Below are 19,602 nucleotides of genomic sequence, written 5' to 3' on the forward strand. Positions count from 1 at the left end.
TCTCAGGTCTACCAGTTGTGGGATATCACTGCAAGTGGCAAATACCAACAAGTTTTACATTAGATTGTCCATAGCTGAGTGCCAAAGTAGGTATTGGAATGTGAAATACTTTCTGTCACATTCATAAAAAGGTCACAGTGTGGTGACTCATATCTGTGTATTTGACAGTTCTTCACTTGGTAATATTTTCCTAATCATTATGTGGAAAGGTTAGAATATCGGACTGGATCTGCTGTGTGCTTTGTTCTGAAGGATCAAATTATCAGCTAGACCAAGTTTACAGCTGAACTCTGCAGGGGTGTTGGGTTTTTGTTTTATACCGGTGAACAGGCCTATTTTAAAACTTTAATTTATGCAGTGTGGCAATTTTAGGATGGAAGCTGGCACAGGAAATACCTCTGTAGCTAGGATTCCCTCTTCCTCAGTATTGTTATAAAATAAACTCCCAAAGGCTCCTGACATGGCTGTTTAACATTAGAATCAACAACAAAAGGAAGCTTTTTATAGTTACATTTAGTAGGAATTTGAAGTAGCATTAAAAAAGTTATTAGCCTGAACATTTGTTTTTCATGGCTACATAAACTCTTTTTCTTCTAAGCAGCATAATTGGTATCAGGGAAACAATGTTTTTTTCCAGTTAAAATCATAGTAAAAAGTGTCCATCTCTCTTAAAATAAATGAATTGCTTGTGTGTTTTCTCTGTATGCTATATATCTTATAGTAACATAAAATGCAGTCTGCACCTTGAATATTTTACTTCTCTTTTTCTAGAGAAAGTGGTTATATCTACTATGTATTATAGATATTATTGTTTGTTCCTCCTCTGGGGAGTCTGGATGTCTCTCAGTAAAGGGTGTCTGTGTCACTTGTCCAGTTTATTAACTCAAAATTTTCTAATAGTCATTCTTGATCTTCTCAGCCAAGTGGAAACATTGCAATTTCTATAATCAAGCCCCCAAGTACCTAGCAAGCAACAGGTATATACAGAGATGGCTCATGTACATCCTGCCATCACTGTTTTTAGCTGAATTTTTTTGTGACACAGATGCACATAAACCTGAAATGTATGGTGTAGCACCTTTAAAAACATATTCAGCTGATTGTTCATCTGGCCAATGCTGAGATTAATTTCTCTCTCTAATTCCTCTTCTGCTGAGGAAGGAATGCTGGTGACGTCATGGCGTGCTACTCCTCATCTCTCTCCCCGTAAATACAAATCTGCCACAGATGGTTCATAGATGGAAGGAATGAGAGCATTTTCTTAGATCCATAAAATATTTAATTCCTCGAATTGAATGTGGAATGATGACATATTTGCCATTTCCAAAATTTAGCTTTGTGCTAAGTGCCAGCATTGTAATGGAGCACTCTGGCTGATTCTTAATCTTTTATTCTCACATGAAATTTTGATAAAATGTAAATTGTTGGAATTATGACTTGTTTACTTTTCCAGTCAATCATTGTGCATGTTCCCAAACTAGCCTTGGCCATTTTCCCTCCCTCACACTTGCTTCTCAAACCTGCCTGATGCTTTGGCACAGCTTTTGGCTTATGGCTGGAAGATGAGTGAGCAGGTTTCTTTGAAATTAGTGCAAGTCTGAGAAATGATTTAGGTGACTGCTTTCCCCTTGGCGTCTAATAACGGCTCTCTGCATGAGACACTGTACTTTTGGCTCTCTTTCCACCCTGTCCCATAACACAGACATAGAAGTCTCATTGTCTCATTACAGAGAAGACAATGGGGACCGAGGAGTACGGTAGTAGAACTCTATGCAGGCTTTGGAAACTCCTGCCTGGTTTTCATGAACACCAGCAAATCTTCCAGAGGAGGAGATGGTCCTTAGATCAAGTCAGAGTGGGAATAATTAAGCAGACCACTGAATCCGTAAAAGACTTGAGGTTTGGTACAAAGATTGCACTCAAATTAGGATAGCTCTCGCTTTTTCCAGACTGCTTGGTTTATTTCCAGAGAGCACATTCCCCGTTGTGTCTAGTTTCTCCTGTCCAATGGCTGCAATCCAAAACAGGTTTATTCTATAATATCGTAAAGTCTGACTCACAGCTCAGTTGGTTCAGCTGAAAAAAGAGGGCAGAGCAACAAATCAAAAGTCAAACCTCCAAATTTCATAGCAAGAGATGGAAGTAGGTGCATGGAAAAGGAATAGTCCAGAAGGATGAGAGGAAAAGCAAAGTCAGGGTGTATAAGGGGGGGGTTGGCTCTATCTTGTGCTTATGCTCTCTCATATAGCTGTAACCAATTTTACTCCGGTTTCTAATCCTTCACTGTGATTTCCACAACACACAGCTATAAACAGCTACTTCCTGGCTCATGAGAAGTTTTTCATTAAACACAATAGACTGTAATAAAATAAAGTGGATTTTAAATTGTAGGATATAATACAGGATTTTGGGGGCTGGGACTGGGAGAGAAGATTCCTGATTTTAGGAAAACTTGTGCCACACTGAGAAACTTGCACATTGATTTTAGTTAGTGAAGCACCTTTAGTTGCAGATGGTTTATTTTTTAGAATAGAGCACCACTGCATTATATAGAAAGAGTGATCAGGTATCTCCTCCAAGCCATTCTAGTATTTCCTTCCTTCTCACTCCACCAAACAAAGCAGGTATTTTGGCAAAGTACTTCTAAATGTTTACTTTTCTGTGAAGAGAACATGCAGACACTCCTGAATCAAATGCTGTTGTTTCAGCCCTTTTGCCATCCACTTGGTTTTGCATGAATGTATTATTTTTCTGATTCATGTATACCCTGTGGGATATAGTGATTCATCATGGGCCCACAGACATAAAAATTAGTAGGAGAGAAAAATGAAGGAATCTGTTTTCATGTACACATGTGTATACATGCGTAGACACATATTCCTTTTGAAAGAATTTGTTGCAATTTCAATAAATGCCAAGACAAGTCATAAATGTGGATCAGAATTTCTGAAAAAGATTACATACATATATCCTGGAAAAAGTCAGTGGCAGCTGAGTGATTCCATTTTAAATCTCCTTTATTAAATCCTTGCTAATTGAGATAGAAGTTAAAAAAAAAATAAAAGAAAGCCATCTCACTATTAAGGGAGATTTTTTTGTACTACTGATGTAGACTTCTGCAACTTTAAAGGCAGGACATACATCTGAGCTGATGCTCATATATAATTATTTATTGATAAGACCACTTGAAAAGTTTTTTAAATTTTTCTGCTTCCCATATTAATTAAAGCAAAGAGGCATTTTTAAGACTACATTCTCATCAGACTACAAATCACATTCTGTGGGATGGTAATAGTTTTTAAATAATCCATCTGGACTACCTAGTCTTCAACAGAGGCAAGGGAATGTGGCCAGTTAGGTCTTCTAAAGGTCTAAATTCACTGTAATTGTTAATAGATTGCAGAAGTGTTTGTTTTCCACAGATTATACTACCTGGTATGTTTGTATTTTATAATTACTTTTGTAATTACATTTAATAATATAGTATATGTAGTATTCAGAAGTTCAGGGATTACACTTCATACAGATACTTTAAAATATAAAATCAGGTGCACTAGTTCACTGTTCCCTCAAGCATTTTAAGTCATTTTCTGAATGAATTTATGAAGCATAGATTAAAGTCACCAAATATTGTAATAGAAATTAGTAGTTGTAGCTTATTTTAAGTCGGACACTTCCATATGTGCAATTTCATTGCAGACAAAAAGCAATTCTTTTCCTAGCAGTAAGGTAGTAAAGTTCATAGTAGTAAAATCTTTCTCTTTTCTTCATCCTTTTATTTATTTGGAAATGATTTCTTTGGAACTCAGATGTCGTCCCCAGAAGGGATTTAAAATCGCTTCAGCCCCTGTTTTTGAAAAGGGTTACTCACCCCAACATTTTATATCCCACATGCAGTTATAGCTCTGGAAAATACCTCCATGCACACATGCCTTGTGCAGCTCATCTGTCTTTCATAACTCATTGTTAGGGAGCGTGTGCACTGTTGGGATTGCAATGAGCGCGGCCGTGAGCGTCCTGTGCCCCCCAAATGAATATGTCTCTCTTGTCAGACTTGGGAGCCTAAAAACAGAGCTGCACATTTGAGGCTTACTTACCCATACCACATGTGGGAAGCCTAAATTTAACTCCTTTCCCCTGGCCTTTTCCTTTCTGCATAAATTCTTTGGAGCTGTGTAATTCGGTGTTCCAAAGGACAAGGTAAAAAGTGGTGGTTTAAAAAAGGCTTAGTGCAATACAAGCTCAAGAGGAAGCAGTCTCTGGTGAACCCTGTTTGGTTTTAATGTTGTCTTGGCCACTAACTGTGGTCCTGAAAATGTGATTAGTGGTTCCAGAAGTAAAAGTTACTGCTTTAAAGGAGAAACTGCATCTCACATCCTTCAGGTAGCTCCCCAAAAACAAGAGGAGTCCCTTGCTCAAAGAAGGGAAAGTTCAGGAAGGCTTTGGGGATACTTCTAAGGTGTTAAGAGATCCGTTCTGACAGAACTGATAAAAAAACATTGAAAACAGATGTTATCTTTGCTCTCCTAAAATTTATCCTGTTTACTGCAAAATTGTTGTTTCTTTCTAAGTTTAAAAAAAACAACCCTCTTATTACTTTCTCAGATCATACACATGTGGTATTCCCTAACTCCTGTAAACAGCACTTGCCTTCAGTCCCGTGCACCCACAGAAGTTGCATCATACCACATTAGTCATGCTGGTATGATGAAAGGACTGTGGTACCACACAGGTGCTGGGCAGGCTGCAGGAACGGGTGGGCAAACCTCTTTCTGTGCAAGCAAGGTTCTGAGCTATGCCAGAAAAAAGTATCTTTGTAATGATACAGCTGTGTTCCCCATTATGGGCTGTCCACAGCTGGAGGTGCTTTGATGAAATCACATTTACTAACTTCCAGTTCAGAAACATGTAGGCCTGGCAGAGGGGTGCTTTTGTGTCGGTGGCTGTGGTGCAGACCCAAAGAGAGTGAAGAACAAAGCTCCATAGTCTAAAAAACAATCCTGAACACAGATTGAGACTCGGGCAGTAAGTCTCCTCCTGGGCTTTCCCCAAATCCACAAGAGATGCAAGACTGATACATCAGTGTGCAGGACTTCTCCTTACACTCCTGTGCTTGACGGCATTCCTCAGCCTGTCTCTGATAGGGCAAAGGAAGAAGAACCACAGAAAACATGCTTACAGTGTTCACATATATGCAGAGGAAGGAAAAAACCCAGAGTATGAGGAGCAGAGTCCTCTCACCTTTCAGCTACCCAGCACGACATCTGTAGTTACCAAAGAGACACCTTCTAGCAGGGGATGATGAGAGAGAGAGAGGCATGCTGAGGTGTAAAAGCAAAGACCACATTCAAGACTACATTATGCCATAAAAGTGGGTTTCGAGTCCCCTTGCATAGTTGGTTCACATTTTGCCACTATAAGGATGGGGAGAAAGAGAAAGAAGTTCCTTGGGTCTACTCTAGAATGGAATTTAAAGCATATGTTGCCAGTTCTTTGTGATTTTATTATTATTTATACTGGAGGTAAGATCCAAGAACATGGATAGTCTCAAATAAAACTTTGGAAAAAGCATGAGAGTTGAAATTTTTCTGCATCTATGAAGAACTTGACAGACATATCATGAGCAGCGAGGTAGAATAATTTTCCCCTGGCAGCTGGTGGTCAGAAAACCATGCCAGTGCCTCCAGAAAGGCACCTATGGCTCCTCTGCCAGTGCCAGAGGTGGATTTATAACACGGGAGAATGCTGGCAGGCAGATGGGAATTTCCCAGCCAGCCACACAAGTGAGAGAGGGTCCATATTAATGCATCCAACAGGGAATTGAACCCTGGAGCCCTTGGCTGCCCAGCTGCTGCCCCACCAGTCCTGTGCAGGCCAGTGCTGCTGCACAGAAGAGCTCTGAGCTGGCAGAGACAGTTTCAGGTGTTTTTCAGACTGGCTCCTGCCCCAGACTGCCCCATGTGAGGACTGCTGTGTCAGACTGGCTCTGCTTTGCACAGCAGCATTCAGATCTCTGATTGAATCCTGGCAGCTCATGTTGATAGGATAAGGATGTGCTACAAGAATTCAGCTTGTTTTGATGCCTACAAATAAATCAGATTTACATTCAGTGTCAGCTTTCTTGAGTGGAGGAAGTCATTAGTGAAAGGAGTGAGTTTTCCTTTATAAAACAGATCAGAGGAATAATGACCTTGTTCTCTGTTTTACCAAGAAAACTGCTGCAGATGGGAAGCGACAGGAGATCATTGTGCTGGACTCAAAGCGAAGCAACGCCATTAACATTGGCTTGACTGTGCTGCCCCCTCCCCGCACCATCAAGACTGCTATTTTGAACTTTGACGAATATGCCTTAAACAAGGAAGGAATAGAGGTAAGAAAGAATAGTCAATGTCTTCAAGTCTGCATTTTCAATACTACTTTTTCCCATGTTGCCTATGGTACAGGCCAGACTGGTCATGGAAGAGGGAGAAGGGGTGTATTATGTCATGTCTGAGTGTCGAAATTTGTGAAATTGGTGCAGCGGGCTCAGAAGCATGAAGTATCATGAGGCTGGGCATGCTCAGTGATCATAGATTATCTGCTTTGTTTGAGTAGCAGTGGTGTTAATTCCTGTCAGGTTTTTCAGAGTATTATCTGAAGCTTGACTGAAATATTGTGAGCAGCAAAAATAGGCAGTGAGTTACTAAGGCTGATGCAACTGGTACAGGGTTTAATAAATTTCATGCCCAGATAGCTGTTGGAGTCATTCTAGATTGTATATCTAATGGAAAACAAATACAGTGACTAGTTTTGCCCAGAATAGCATTTCTGTGTTACTGTTGTTTGAAGAAAAGCAGTTGGTATAAAGATTACAGATGATGTAATTTTTACCACTACACGTTTGACTTTGCAGATATTCTTACCAAGGACCAAGATGAGCTCTGTATATTATTTTTTTTATCAAAACATTTTTCTTCTATGAAGTGTAAAAGAAGCCTGTGGCTCCACTGTTTTTTTCATTATGGTTGTATTCATTTCAATTTTTTTTTTTTTTTCAATAAACCCGTATCATCTAGTAAAAGTAATCTGCACAACTACAAATCTCATCCAGTGGCTATCAGAGGTCACATATTAACTCACAGTCACCTTTCAGTGGTTTGGCACTGTGTTTCATTATTCCCCCCTTTCCACCTTCACCTTGCTGACTACAAAAGAAAATGAGGAAAGCTTCCTGGAATGGAGTTGCCAACAGTTACATGCAAAAGAAATGCTTAAGGCAAAAGATCCTTCTAGCTGGAAGGCAAGGCCTGATTTATCCCTGCTAGAATATAGTTTCTTCCCAAAGCTGTATTACTTATTTTCTATATGCATACATCACTTGTTTTATGAAGGTGACAGATCACTCTAAAAAAGTAATTTTTCATGACCCAGCCCATGTACCCACCACTGCAGTCTGCACTACTAAGCTTTAAAGTGTTGGAGAGAAGTACCCCTCCAGCCAAGCCCAACTCACAGACAGCCAGTTAGATCTCAGTGCTGTAGGCAGTGTTTCCATACATCCAACATAAAATGGCTGACAAAGAAGAACTTCACTAACTTCTCTGTATCGTCTCCTATGAATTGTGTCCTTCTGTGGCTTCAGGTACTCTGCACAGCTCAACTTTTCCACTGCCAGCATTTGTCTCTGGGCTGCCCATCTGTCAAACACCTGCTGTGGTGTCCACAGCTGTGCTTTGTACCACCATACCTTCCTTTGGGTGGCCTTTCCATTAGCTGCCAGGAACCCATAATTTCATTTAAAATATATATGAAGGTGGATTTCAGTTTGAAGAATTCAAGAAACCAGGAAATTGTACACTGCTAATATACTTGCCCAGTGCTAAAGAAAAGGTTTCTGAGGTCTGTCCACACAGCTTGAAGCTAAGGATGTGAGTAATCCTAACGTGATCATTCAGGTATTTGAAATCAAAAGAAAGGATAAGTGCAGCAGAGCCCAAGTACTTTGCACTTTGAGGAATGAAGTCTTGATTGGCTGGAAAGGATGATGTCCATGGAGGAAAGAGCTTTTTTTCCTCAATTATATATATTTATTTACTTCTTATCAGGTAAAACCCTACACTGAATTCAGATTCCCTTTCTCAATCCCAAATTACAGATTTTTCTTATAGCATGTTACAGAGCCAGACCTTTATAGTGATAGAGAGGGCTGGATTGAGCTGTGCAGAATTGGCCAGGTAGCACATAGGTTGACACAAAAAGGCATTGTTGTGAGTCCCACTGTTTGCAGCAGATCCCTGCCTCAGTTTTCCATACTGCTCCTTTGGTCTACAGTGTAGACAAGCTTTGCATCCTGTCTCTCTTTTCTCTGTTCATTGGCTTTAGCCCTAAAGTTAGCATAGAGAGACGAGAGGTTGTCATTTCAGTCTAGATTTTTAGAAAGTTTTCTAAATGTAAGGAAATAATTGGTAGCCACTTTGAATGAATCAGTAATAATGTAAGAATCAGCTTCATTTATTAAAAATCCACCAATAATACAGCAATTTTTTATATAATGTAATTGATAGGTTATCTATGGGTTGATTGAGGCAGGATTGGTATGGAAAAAAATTATGCAATTTGCTGAAGTAAAAGAATTGTATCACAGTAGGTACTCAAAAGCCTTTCTGCACAGTAATTGTCTAGAAGAGATGTCACATCCAGTAAGCAGAAGAGAGGTATGTGAAGAGAGCAGGAAAAGAGATGTGTGCAGTGACAACATAACATTCACTGCTAAAATTTCAGAGAAGCTATAATTTAGGATTGTCTTCAGCTTTTGTCAGATCCAACACAGAGCAGAGCACCCATAGTGTGAAAAGTCACCTGAGCCATCCTTTGCCTTGGCAGTGAGCTCTGTGCTTTGCTGAGGAGCATTGCCACTGTCACGAGACTGTGTGTGTGGCTTTAGTTCTGCACCTTGGTGGATTAAATGGTACCTTAAAACTGACTTTAGTGATTCCTTTAAGGACAGTAGACTGAAGCAGTGCTGGCAGTAGTGCTAGCAGCAAGGCAGGGGTGCAGTGGGCTGCAGGCTACAAGTTTGTGATAGCCCAATTCATCATCAAGTCCATAGATAGAGCAGTAGGTCCAGTAGAGCCTCCACTGCTGCCCTATATCCTGCTGAATGCTGCTTTGCTTTTGACATTGAACTCTTGTTAGTAATCCATACTTTATTTTTTAACTTCAAAGATATAACTAAGTGGAAAAAATCCTCCAGATGTTTTAAAACCCACTCTTCCTAAGTTTTGTATTTTTAGGTTTTAAAGTGGTTAGGTACCCCTGAGATGTGAGAAAAGGCAGAAAGTGGGGCCATGACACTAAAAAGGCAGATATAGTCCACTTAGTATGCAAAGCAGGCACTGTTTAAGACGTATTTTCAGAGGAATGCATGTTGTGTGTTTGCAAGCATGAGCCAGTCCAGCTAAAAAAAAAATTTTGCCACCTGACATTTGCCAAAGTGTTTGTGTATTCCTTTCTTTGAAAGCTTGGCATTCATTGTGTTCAAACAGCTTGGAGCTCACTGCAGAATAAAGAACTGCCTCCTTAGCATGGACGAGGTCTTGCTCTGAGTTAAGCAAAAGAGGCAAGCTTAAAATCCTGGCACGTAATTCTTATTTATCAGAGGCAACTGCAGGAAAGGAGTCCAACAAACCAGTCCTTGGTGCTTGTCTGTAGAGAAGGAAATGAGTGGATCCCTCTATAAAGGGCTGCTCAGTAAGGAAACGTGGATCAAAACCAAATTATACCGAAGATCATGATTAATTTAGCAGAGAAAAATTAGGGTAGGAAATTAGCATGGGTTGTTTTCTGCTTTACAGTATAGCTTTGTGATGCTATGCAGTGTTGATTGCATTAGTAGGTATGGTTTTTAGTAAAACTTTGAAATGAAAAAACCTCTACAGGCGTGCTACACCTTCCATACTCGTAATAAGTAATTTGAAGTCTAGGTGTCTGGAGTGGCTAGGTAGCCCTGAGATGTCAAAAGGGGTAAGAAATGAGAGCTTGGTGTTAAAAAGCCAGATGGTGACATGTATAAACAAAAATCAGAATTTGATTTTTGGAAACAAGTAAGGTATTTACACTTTTATTCTGATTGTTGACATGGTACATCAACATTTGCAGTTTTCAATTTGTTCAGCTAGTGCTTTGTAAGACTGTGATGGGATGTTTCAAATGAGGCTAGCTCGTGTGACCTGAAAGAACACCTTTTTTCACAAGTCTAGACAGAAGAGAGAAAGACCTCAGTGGTACCTTTCTGGCCAGACACCTACAGTCAGCATATCACAACCCTAATCTTTTAAAGAAAAAATGCCACACTTTCTCTTCTTGCAGGAAACCAAAACATCATCTGGACTTTCTGTGACCAGCAATGACATGTTCATGTATTTCTGTAGAGAGTTGAGGAAGCAGAGTGGTCTGACTGAGGCAATGGTGTCAATTCCTGATTTACAGGGATGGCCATCAGTGTTTTAGATGCAGCTCCTTCTCAGAATTGAACCATTTTTGGAAGAGTTGTAATAAAATTAGTGCAGGCAGCCTCCCTTACTGTAAAGTTCTGACCTTCATAGGCTGTTATATTTTCTTAGAGTTTCTACAGGTAATGCAAACCAGCAATGGGTCTTGTTAACAGCTGCCTGGGAAGCTGAAATGTGAGAGACCCTTTTAGGGGTTGGATTGTCTCCTGAGGCCTGTCAAATACCTGGTGAAATACCCACTAACGTGTATTTGGTTATGCAGCTTATGTATTTGTGGTCCTCAAGCCACAGAAAGCTTTGGACACAACAATAACAAACAGGTATTTGAGTTACTAATTTTTTCAGTCTGTTATTCACCTAGTAAGATCAGTTGAAGCTTAACACAAAAGACAAGACATCCCTGCAACCTCGTCATCACTGAGAAGTCCCAGTATGTTGTGAAAGAGAAAATTTAAGCACCTAATTTTCTCAGAGGTTCTGGGCTATTTGCTGTCACTGGTTAGGTGCTTCCTTGCATCCCACACTGAGGCCCATGAACCTCAGCCATATGTTTCTTTTGTAGGTCTTCCCTCTTTGGAACTTTTGGAGATTATACCTCAGGATGGCAGAGTCCAGGAAATAAGTAGTTTAATCCCTTTGCTGAAAGGACAAGCAGGTGGCTGGGTCAAGCAGTTTAGCAGCAGAATAATTAGGATCCATTATCTAATGCAAAATTTACTTATTTTCCTCCATTATTTGTGCACTGGTTTTCCTCAAAAAATAAGACTCTGGCCCAAACAGTTGTGTGAGAATGCATGAAGGTGAAATACATGTGTCACACATACTAGAGAATATGAGCATAGGGTTTGTTAATAATCAATTCTTCTTTAATTCACCTGAAGGCTGCTGACACCACCTCAGTTACAAAAGACCGAGGGAGCTGGGCCTGTTCAGCCTGGAGAATAGCCATCTGAGAGTATCAATGTATTTAAGTATGTGGAGGGAGGGTGCCAAGAGGGTGGATCCAGGCTCTGCTCAGTGGTGCTGAGCAATGGGACAAGAGGCAACAGGCAGAAACTGATGCACAGGAAGTTCCACCTGGATGTGAGGAAAAACTTCTTCACTGTGCAGGTGACCGAGCACTGGAACAGGTTGCTCAGAAAGGCTGTGGAGTCTCCCTCACTGAAGGTATTCAAAAACCATCTGGGCACAATCCTGTGCCATTTGCTCTGCAATGACCCTGCTTGAGCAGGGAGGTTGGACCAGAAATCCCACTGTGGTCCCTTCCAACGTAACCCACTCTGGGATTCTGTGTACTGGGGAGAGCAATATGAACTAATGATTGGACTCGAAGCTATTTGTGTTTTAATGGTCACATCAGGTGCCAATAACCTCCTGCCCTGCTGTGATCTTATGCTACTTTTACTGTTAGTGTAGTTTCAAAAAATAATAGTAATAAAAATTAAAATAATAATAAAGTGGCAGATGGTGTACTCATCAGTTTCCAGCACGGAAGAAATGGTTCAATTAAGTCATAGAGTGGAAATCAAGAAGAGGAGCATTTCACCACTTGCTCAGGGGGGCACCAAGGATGATGACCATCAAGATGAGACTTATTTGCCCAAGCAGATGAGAAGTGCTGAGGTCATTGTTATGGGGTCACTTGCACCCTGGATGGTGTGAGACCTGCCAGCAGCTCTGGCCCCACCAAGGCATGGCTTTCAGCAGCAGGGCTGATCCTCAGCAGCTGGCACCACAAGCACAGGCTCTTTTGCTTGGCATCCTCTGTTTCACATAGTATGGTACTCAGCTCAGCAGCCTTGCAGAACTTGGACTTGAATGCTTTTGTCAGCTCCATCTATCTTGTGATGTTTATATAAAGCTCAGGGAGGAGGAGAGTCCCTTTGGAAATAAAGGTTACTGTTTCTTTGCTCTCTTTAAAATGCCCCAAAGCAGTACAAAATCTCTGGAGTGAAGGCACTGCCCCACCACAAAATACTTGCAGGATCCCTGGGTAGGTGCCAAAAGTCCTGGTTATTTGTAGGAGGCAATTGAGAATACTGCTGCAGTGTTAGCCCTCAAAAATGCACCAGAGGCATTTATACATCCATCACATGGCTACTGCTAAACTCTCCATGTATGGATGTTCAGTATGATCCTATTTGCAAGCTGCCCTGTCTCAGCTGAAGGCGTTTGCTTTCTCGTTGTGGAGGAGAGGAGTAGGCACTCAGGTGCATGACTCCTTCAGGGACACTGCAAAACACCTTTCTTTATGAGTATCAGGCTTGGTCTGGTTTTTTTAAGAGAATTTTTAGATGAGTATTGGCTCAGCACTGAGAAATGCCATGAAGCAGCTACTTATAAATCTAGTTTTATGTTAGGTATGACCCAAGTAACAGATTTCAGCATGTATGGGTGGAGGGATGAATGGATGGATGGATGGATGGATGGATGGATGGATGGATGGCACATCTCAAAATCAATACGCAAATGCTGTCAACTGGAACAGGTGTACATCAGAATATTTTCCAAGCAGTCCTTTTCAGGCTAAGGAAAAGCACCAGAGTGCATTGAGGGATTTTCCTCCTCTTCTTTTTTCTTTACTTCAGATATTAATTTATTAAGGTAGAATCTTGCAGTGTCCAAGCAAGGGGGCTTTTTCTGTTGTTGTTGTTGTTGTTTATACAAAAAATAGCAAGAGAGAGAGAGAACATTAACAGAAAAAAATGCTTCTTTATTTATGTTTATGGAAGTCAACAGAAGAAAATAGACAGCAATGCAAATGCTGTGGCTGCAATTAAGTAAGTCCCAATTCAACAAACTGAACATTATTTGCCTGCCTAACTCTTGTTCTTCGCCTGATTGACCAGGAAAAGTCCCTTGCTCTCCATCCACACTTAGCTCCAGTGCTGTACAAACAGCCAGGGGAACTATTGGTGCTGGGAGGGGGCAGTTGTGCTGCTTTGATGAATTGGCTATGTCCAGTGTTGGAACAAGGCTGTAGTTTGGATTGGCAGGTCTGATAGCTCTTTGGCTGTATTTTTATTATTCTCTCCTCCCCTTCAAAACAGCCTCTATCATTATAGATGGCTACAGCAAAAACATGTCATTCCTCAGATGAATAAACATTAGTTGTGTTAAAAATCTGCTTTGCTTTAAGCAGGCATTTATCAGTAGGATAGAGACCTCAACTTATCTGATGCCTTTATGTTGTTTTGCTTTTCTTTTTTATTTTGAAGTGCATTTATTGTGTTAAAAACTGATTAAGACACAATACCTTAGAGAGCAATACTTTGGGAAGGAAAGCTGCCACATTTAAACAAGCCTGTAAAATGCATGAATTAAAGGCAAAATTTAAATATTTTGAGCCACGCTGTCAGCAGAAACGGAAAATATTGAGATCCTTTTTCAGATAAAAAGAAAAAAAGGCCATATGTTATGCAGTGCATAATTCAGCTTTAAATTCAATGTGTGTTCCTTGGGAAGTTGTCATTTAGGGTGAAATCTTTAGGAATGACCTAGTAAGCTGCAGTAGTTTCCATGTTCCATAAGAAAAACAAAACAGACTGAATAAAAAGCCAGAAATTATGGGAACAGCGAGGGACAGGAGTCCTCAAGTTATCCTTGTATACTTACAAGTGTGCTAGAAGATTTGTAGATATTGGGGCTAAAAGGGACCTTAAAATCTGGTCTGACTTGCCGTAAATCACAGGCCACAAAACTGTTCTCCTTCTACCCTTACTTCCATACATAATTTGCGAAAAGATGTTAAGTTCTGACTTAAACGTGAAAGTTGATGAGATCAGACCTGACCAATCTCCTTTTGTCTCCTTTGGTGTTTCATCCCATGATTAGCCATATCTACTGAATACAGATTTTAAAAGAATGAAATGGCATTTTAATCCAGGTACGTTTTTAAACAAACTGCAGGTGTGTGAGACATCAGTCCTCATTTTGCTTCCTTGTGCAGTGGGTTAGTTCTTGGTTACTACCGTGCTGTCCTAATTTAACAGCCAGGGACTTGAGGACTTCTACTGTGGCTGCTGTGGGGTCACCCAGCAACCAGCCCTCACACTCCTCTCAGCTCCACTGCTGATGCCTGCCTTTTGTCTCCCTGTCCAGAAAATCCTGACCATGATCCCAACCGAGGAGGAAAAGCAGAAGATCCAGGAGGCACAGCTGGCGAATCCTGATGTCCCCCTGGGCAGTGCTGAGCAGTTCCTTCTCACCCTCTCCTCAATCAGTGAACTCTCTGCCAGGCTCCAGCTCTGGGCTTTCAAGATGGACTATGAGATAGTGGAAAAGGTGAGGGAAAGGAGGGAGTCGGGTGGAGACTCTTCCAAGGCTTTGCTTCATCTTTCTGTGACCTTGGTATTATATGGACATTTTGAGGAAATGGTAAATGGGGCACTTTTGTTTCAGTGGCCAGCCAGGAAACAGCTAAAATGATCCTTTATAATCTCTTCCTTCTATAAAAGACAATTAAGAGATTATGTCTTCCTTCCTTTAATTAGTCAGTAATGATATTGAAACAAAGAAGAGGGCTAAATCTTTGCCACGTCTTCTCCAGATATTGTTATTCAGGAAATTCTTACTTCAGAGCCGCCAGAATTTTTTTTCAGTAAAGATTGAGTGAGGACTACTATATTCAGTTTTATATCATGAGATATTGATCTTACATCCATTTGAGCTAAGGAAAACACCGTCCATTGAGGTTTTTTTGTTTATAGCTCTCAAAACTCTAAACAAAAATAAGTCAGTTCAGCTTAGTCACAGACAATTATTGACACCTTCTCTACAGATGGCATTCATTCAAAGAACACTCTAATAATATAATTGAGGTGTCTGTCAAGAATGATGAATCACAGGCAAAAGTTTTTTAAAAAGAGGGTAAAATTTTAGTGCACAGATGAAGCAGAATGAAACTGTGTAGGGTTTCAGGTACTTGCTGCCTTTCACAAGGTCTTTCAGGCATCTCTGCACAGGGGTTTCCTTCTGGCTGCACTTCTGGTGCATACCACAGGCATTGCCCTTAAAGCAGCTCTCTCCTCTACATATTAGTTTTGTATATCTATCTCTGCACACAAGTGTGTATTGAAAAATCAGTGTAAGTTTGTGTGATATGGATTCTAAAAAGTGGGACGTGCTTGTGAAAATGCCATATGTTTACTAGCAATGGTTATTTAATGAGTTGTTACAACTGTGGATTGATTTGCAGATGATACTGTCAAGATTACTCAACCTCTACTTAATTTTCTTAGATGTTAGGAAATGCAATCACACTAATCAGAGTCAGGATTTTTAATTGGAATGTTTTAGTTTCTGACTTGTATAGCAAAATACTTGTATCTGGCATGAATACTTTTTTGCCTGTTTTTTTTCACTCTGGTACAGCTATTTATTCTGCTTTGAAGTTACCACAAGGCTAAATTGTACCTTTCACATAAACTAAGTTAGCTGTAGCTGTTAATCTCCACATATACCTAGAATTTCTAGTGTCATCTCAGTCAAAAAGCAACATTTGAAGCACTGCTAAAAGCTAAAGAAATTCTGATAGTTTTCCTGATGCTTTGCCACAAAGTTAGTTAATTTATTGCCAGCTGAAATCCATATAGAATGGATGCTAGTACAAAATACCTCAAATACTTACATTACTTAAAGCAATAGCTGTAGTGAAGATAAAACCAACATTTTTATCCCTGTTTGAAGACAGACAGGACTAAGCACAGTACTTAGCAGAAAATGGTAGAGGAAGTAACATGTGATAACTGTGATAAAGTAAGAGGAGCATGTGATAAGCCTAGCAGACAAGCATAGCCAGGACAGACAGCTTGGGTCTTAGTTGGGTGAGGAGGAAGAAACAGATCAGACATCAGGGGTACATGGGAGAGCAAGCACCTGTGTGTCTGCAGTAACAAAAGGTTAAGGTCAGAGTTTAAGTTCCAGGTAACCAGTAAACATACATATTTTGTAGACTGAAGTGAAATACTGTGAGCATATTCAGTTTTTTTAAAATGAAGTAGTTTGCATTAGTGATTATGGTAATAAAAGAGACCCATGAGGTGCTAACATTCTTCTGTTTGTGAAACTATGTTTCTGCACAAAATCCATCTGCAAAAGGGCAAACCCTTCTTGAAACTTAGGTCCCAAAATCACTTAGCTCCACGGTTTCTGCCATTTTTTTTTTTAGTCTGGCATTTGCTGGATTTTTTCTTTTTAAATCTTATTTCGTAATAAGGAAAATTCATAGCAGTTCAGAATGCACTCATATTATCTACCAAGTCACACATATATTTTATGTAAGATATGAATACTGTTATTTCCATGAGGCTGGAAGTTTTAGATGGTTCCTGATATCAACAGTGTGAAATACCTGAGTTATTGGTAAGACCAGGGTTCTCATACATGAGACTCTTCTGCTAACCTGCCAAGAAGAGTGTTCAGCCTAAGTAGGTCTTAGCTTCATCTCTGACAACCTGAAAGAAAAGAACATGAATTTTTCAAGAAATGGATTGATATATTTTTTATGTTCATGAAAAGCTTTCCAGGCATAATGATAGAAATCATCTTTCTTAGCTTGAATTTAATTAACTAAAGCAAGTCAGGGTACATTTGTAGGGAGCATTTGCAGACTGTGAGGGGCTGAACTGGATACTCCACTCTTTGCTGTCTATAGAAAATAAAAAAAAAGAAAAAACCCTTTCCAAATTATTTGCTTGATAATGTGTATGCTGCTTTGAAATGTTAATTAAATGCCTACCAATGGTCATTAGCAGAACAATAATTTTTCTCACCTTTCTTTTGGTATCCTAGTTTAAATGCACAGACAAAAGAGGTAAAAAAAATTACAGTGTGTTGCTACTCATTCCTCATATGGAACTACTTATGATGCAGATATTGTCAAATTTTATTATCTCAAAGGGTCTTAGAAAAAGAAATAGAAACTTTGGTTGTCCTAAATAAGATTTTTTTTTTAAATTAAGATCACTGCAGACAAATATATCCTTTTTTCTGACAACTTAAAAGATCACAAAATTAATATAAGCAGGTGTAGAAATGAGAAAAGTATGATTAGTTGAGTTCATTTGTACATGTGCATCAAACGTTTATCAGGCATTATGAGATGTCTTTCAGACAGAAGTTGTGGACCAATCCTCAAATTTCATTCAATCCTAATTTTTAGCTGAAAAATAAAAATGTGGTATCCAAGGATATGAGGTAGCTCTGCCTTACCTATCTGCCCTCTTTAGGTAGAAAGTGAGTTTTATAGGAAGCAAGAGTGGGTAAATTTGAAAAAAACAGAAATTTGTCTGATTGTTTAGTATCTTGCATACTCTTTTTTATTGTTTTTTAATCCTACAATAAAATAAGAAATAAAGAGTAATTATAAATGTGTACTATATGCAATAAAGTCTAAGCTCAAATAACTTGTCTAAATAGCTAAATGAAGGGCTCAGTATTGGCCTGCTTTGGAAGCCTCTTATGCCACCTTTTTATTCACATGGAAAATGTTCTAAATTAATCTTTTAGGAATGTTTTTTTGACAGGTTGAAAATTGATCCAAGTACAATAGTTCAGAAGCCCATGTTTACCACAGATGCAGAGCAGTTTGATTCATCCCGTAATGCAACAAAAAAAACCTAAATCAACCCTGACTTTAAAGCAACTCAAAGAATACTGTGCAGCAGTTTCATGATTTTAGTTCACCTTGATAAAATCTTGGATTATTTATCACCTCTCCTCTGATGTATCAACTACTTAGCTCACTATCTCATCTCTTAATTTGTCTTGAATTTGCCATATTCTTTTCAAAAGACAGATTGCTCTGTAGTGACTAGAAAGGTGTTTCATTCAGCTTTTATGGTAAAATATCACTACAGTTGTTGAAGGAACCATTGTGTGTCTCCAAGAAAGTGAAGTTCTCAGTTACTTTGCCTCTTGGTCTAAAATAGCAGCTTAATTTTGGCTTCTTGGCTCATAAAGAGTATAATAATTGGGGAAATTGGGAAAAAAAGTCTCCCTGCCCATGGCAGAGAGGTTGGAACTGGATGATCTTCGGGTCTTTTCCAACACAAACCGTTCTATGATTCTGTGAAAAGAATACTGCTCACGGATGCTTAGAATGGCATTTGAAGATAGAAACAATGTCAACTGTTACTGTGCATACAAAATAAATAACCCTGGGCCTCACACAGACATAGAAATAAGCTCTGACAACTCAATTACCCTCACTCTCTTCCTTTGAACTCTGGTGTAGTTCACTTCCTGAGGTGATGGAACAGAATTTATGATTTCAAGCCTTATCAGCATGCATATCTGTACTCAGATAACATGTGTGGATGGAAGATGCATTAAATTAAAAGATTAAAATGAGGCTATTTGTAAAGCTTGATGTTTACAGCAGACTTCTTTTTCAGTTTTAAATTCTCACAAGCACAAAACCATATCTAAAACACAGAAGTGGCCATCATTTAAAGAAAGCTGTAGGGTCAAGCTACAAATGTCAAGTCAGTAGGGTTTCTAACTTTTTTCATTTCTTGTTCAAAGATTAGAAAAAATAGTTTTAAGAAGCTTTTTTATCAGTTGGGGCTTGGGTGTGTTCATGCATTTAACTGAAGTGCAGCAGCATCCTCCTGTTTGGAATCACTGGATAGTCCCAGGACAAGTAAGGCAATTGCATACATAAAGGAACAACAGTAGGAAAATATCTTATGTATTTTTTTGCTGTCCTTGCATATGATTTATTAGCTGGAACGTGGAAGAAAGCCAGCACACATGGCCAGTTTACACTCTGCAAGACGCCAGTTCAGGAACTTTTTGCAGCAATTAATCTAAACCATAGAATTAAAAACTAACCTTCACTGTCTTGTTTCTGTTCTTATGGTAGGAAGTTGCAGAGCCACTGCTAGACCTGAAGGAGGGAATGGACCAACTGGAGCACAATAAAACTTTAGGATTTATCCTTTCTACTCTACTAGCCATTGGGAACTTCCTGAATGGAACCAACGTAAGCCTGATGTCCCAGCATTTCCCCTGCAGCTTTTTCCTTCCAAAAAACAGAAGTCAAAATCATTATGAAAATTGCAACCCACTACTTATTTTGTACCAGAAGAGTAATTTAGGGAATAGAACG

General features: G+C 39.5%; 1 protein-coding gene across 14 annotated transcripts in view; it reads left to right on the forward strand.

Moving 5' to 3' along the window:
- Positions 1 to 19,602, forward strand: part of FHOD3 (formin homology 2 domain containing 3) — a 377,929-nt gene that overhangs the window by 315,383 nt on the left and 42,944 nt on the right. For all 14 annotated transcript variants that reach the window (XM_048312850.1, XM_048312857.1, XM_048312923.1 and 11 more), the window contains 3 exons: positions 6,212 to 6,370; positions 14,592 to 14,774; positions 19,357 to 19,476. In XM_048312850.1, the coding sequence (XP_048168807.1) occupies positions 6,212 to 6,370; positions 14,592 to 14,774; positions 19,357 to 19,476 (462 nt within the window). The remainder of the gene's footprint in view (positions 1 to 6,211; positions 6,371 to 14,591; positions 14,775 to 19,356; positions 19,477 to 19,602) is intronic.

The sequence above is a fragment of the Corvus hawaiiensis genome, chromosome 1, assembly GCF_020740725.1.
Source record: "Corvus hawaiiensis isolate bCorHaw1 chromosome 1, bCorHaw1.pri.cur, whole genome shotgun sequence".
Lineage (NCBI taxonomy): Eukaryota > Metazoa > Chordata > Aves > Passeriformes > Corvidae > Corvus > Corvus hawaiiensis.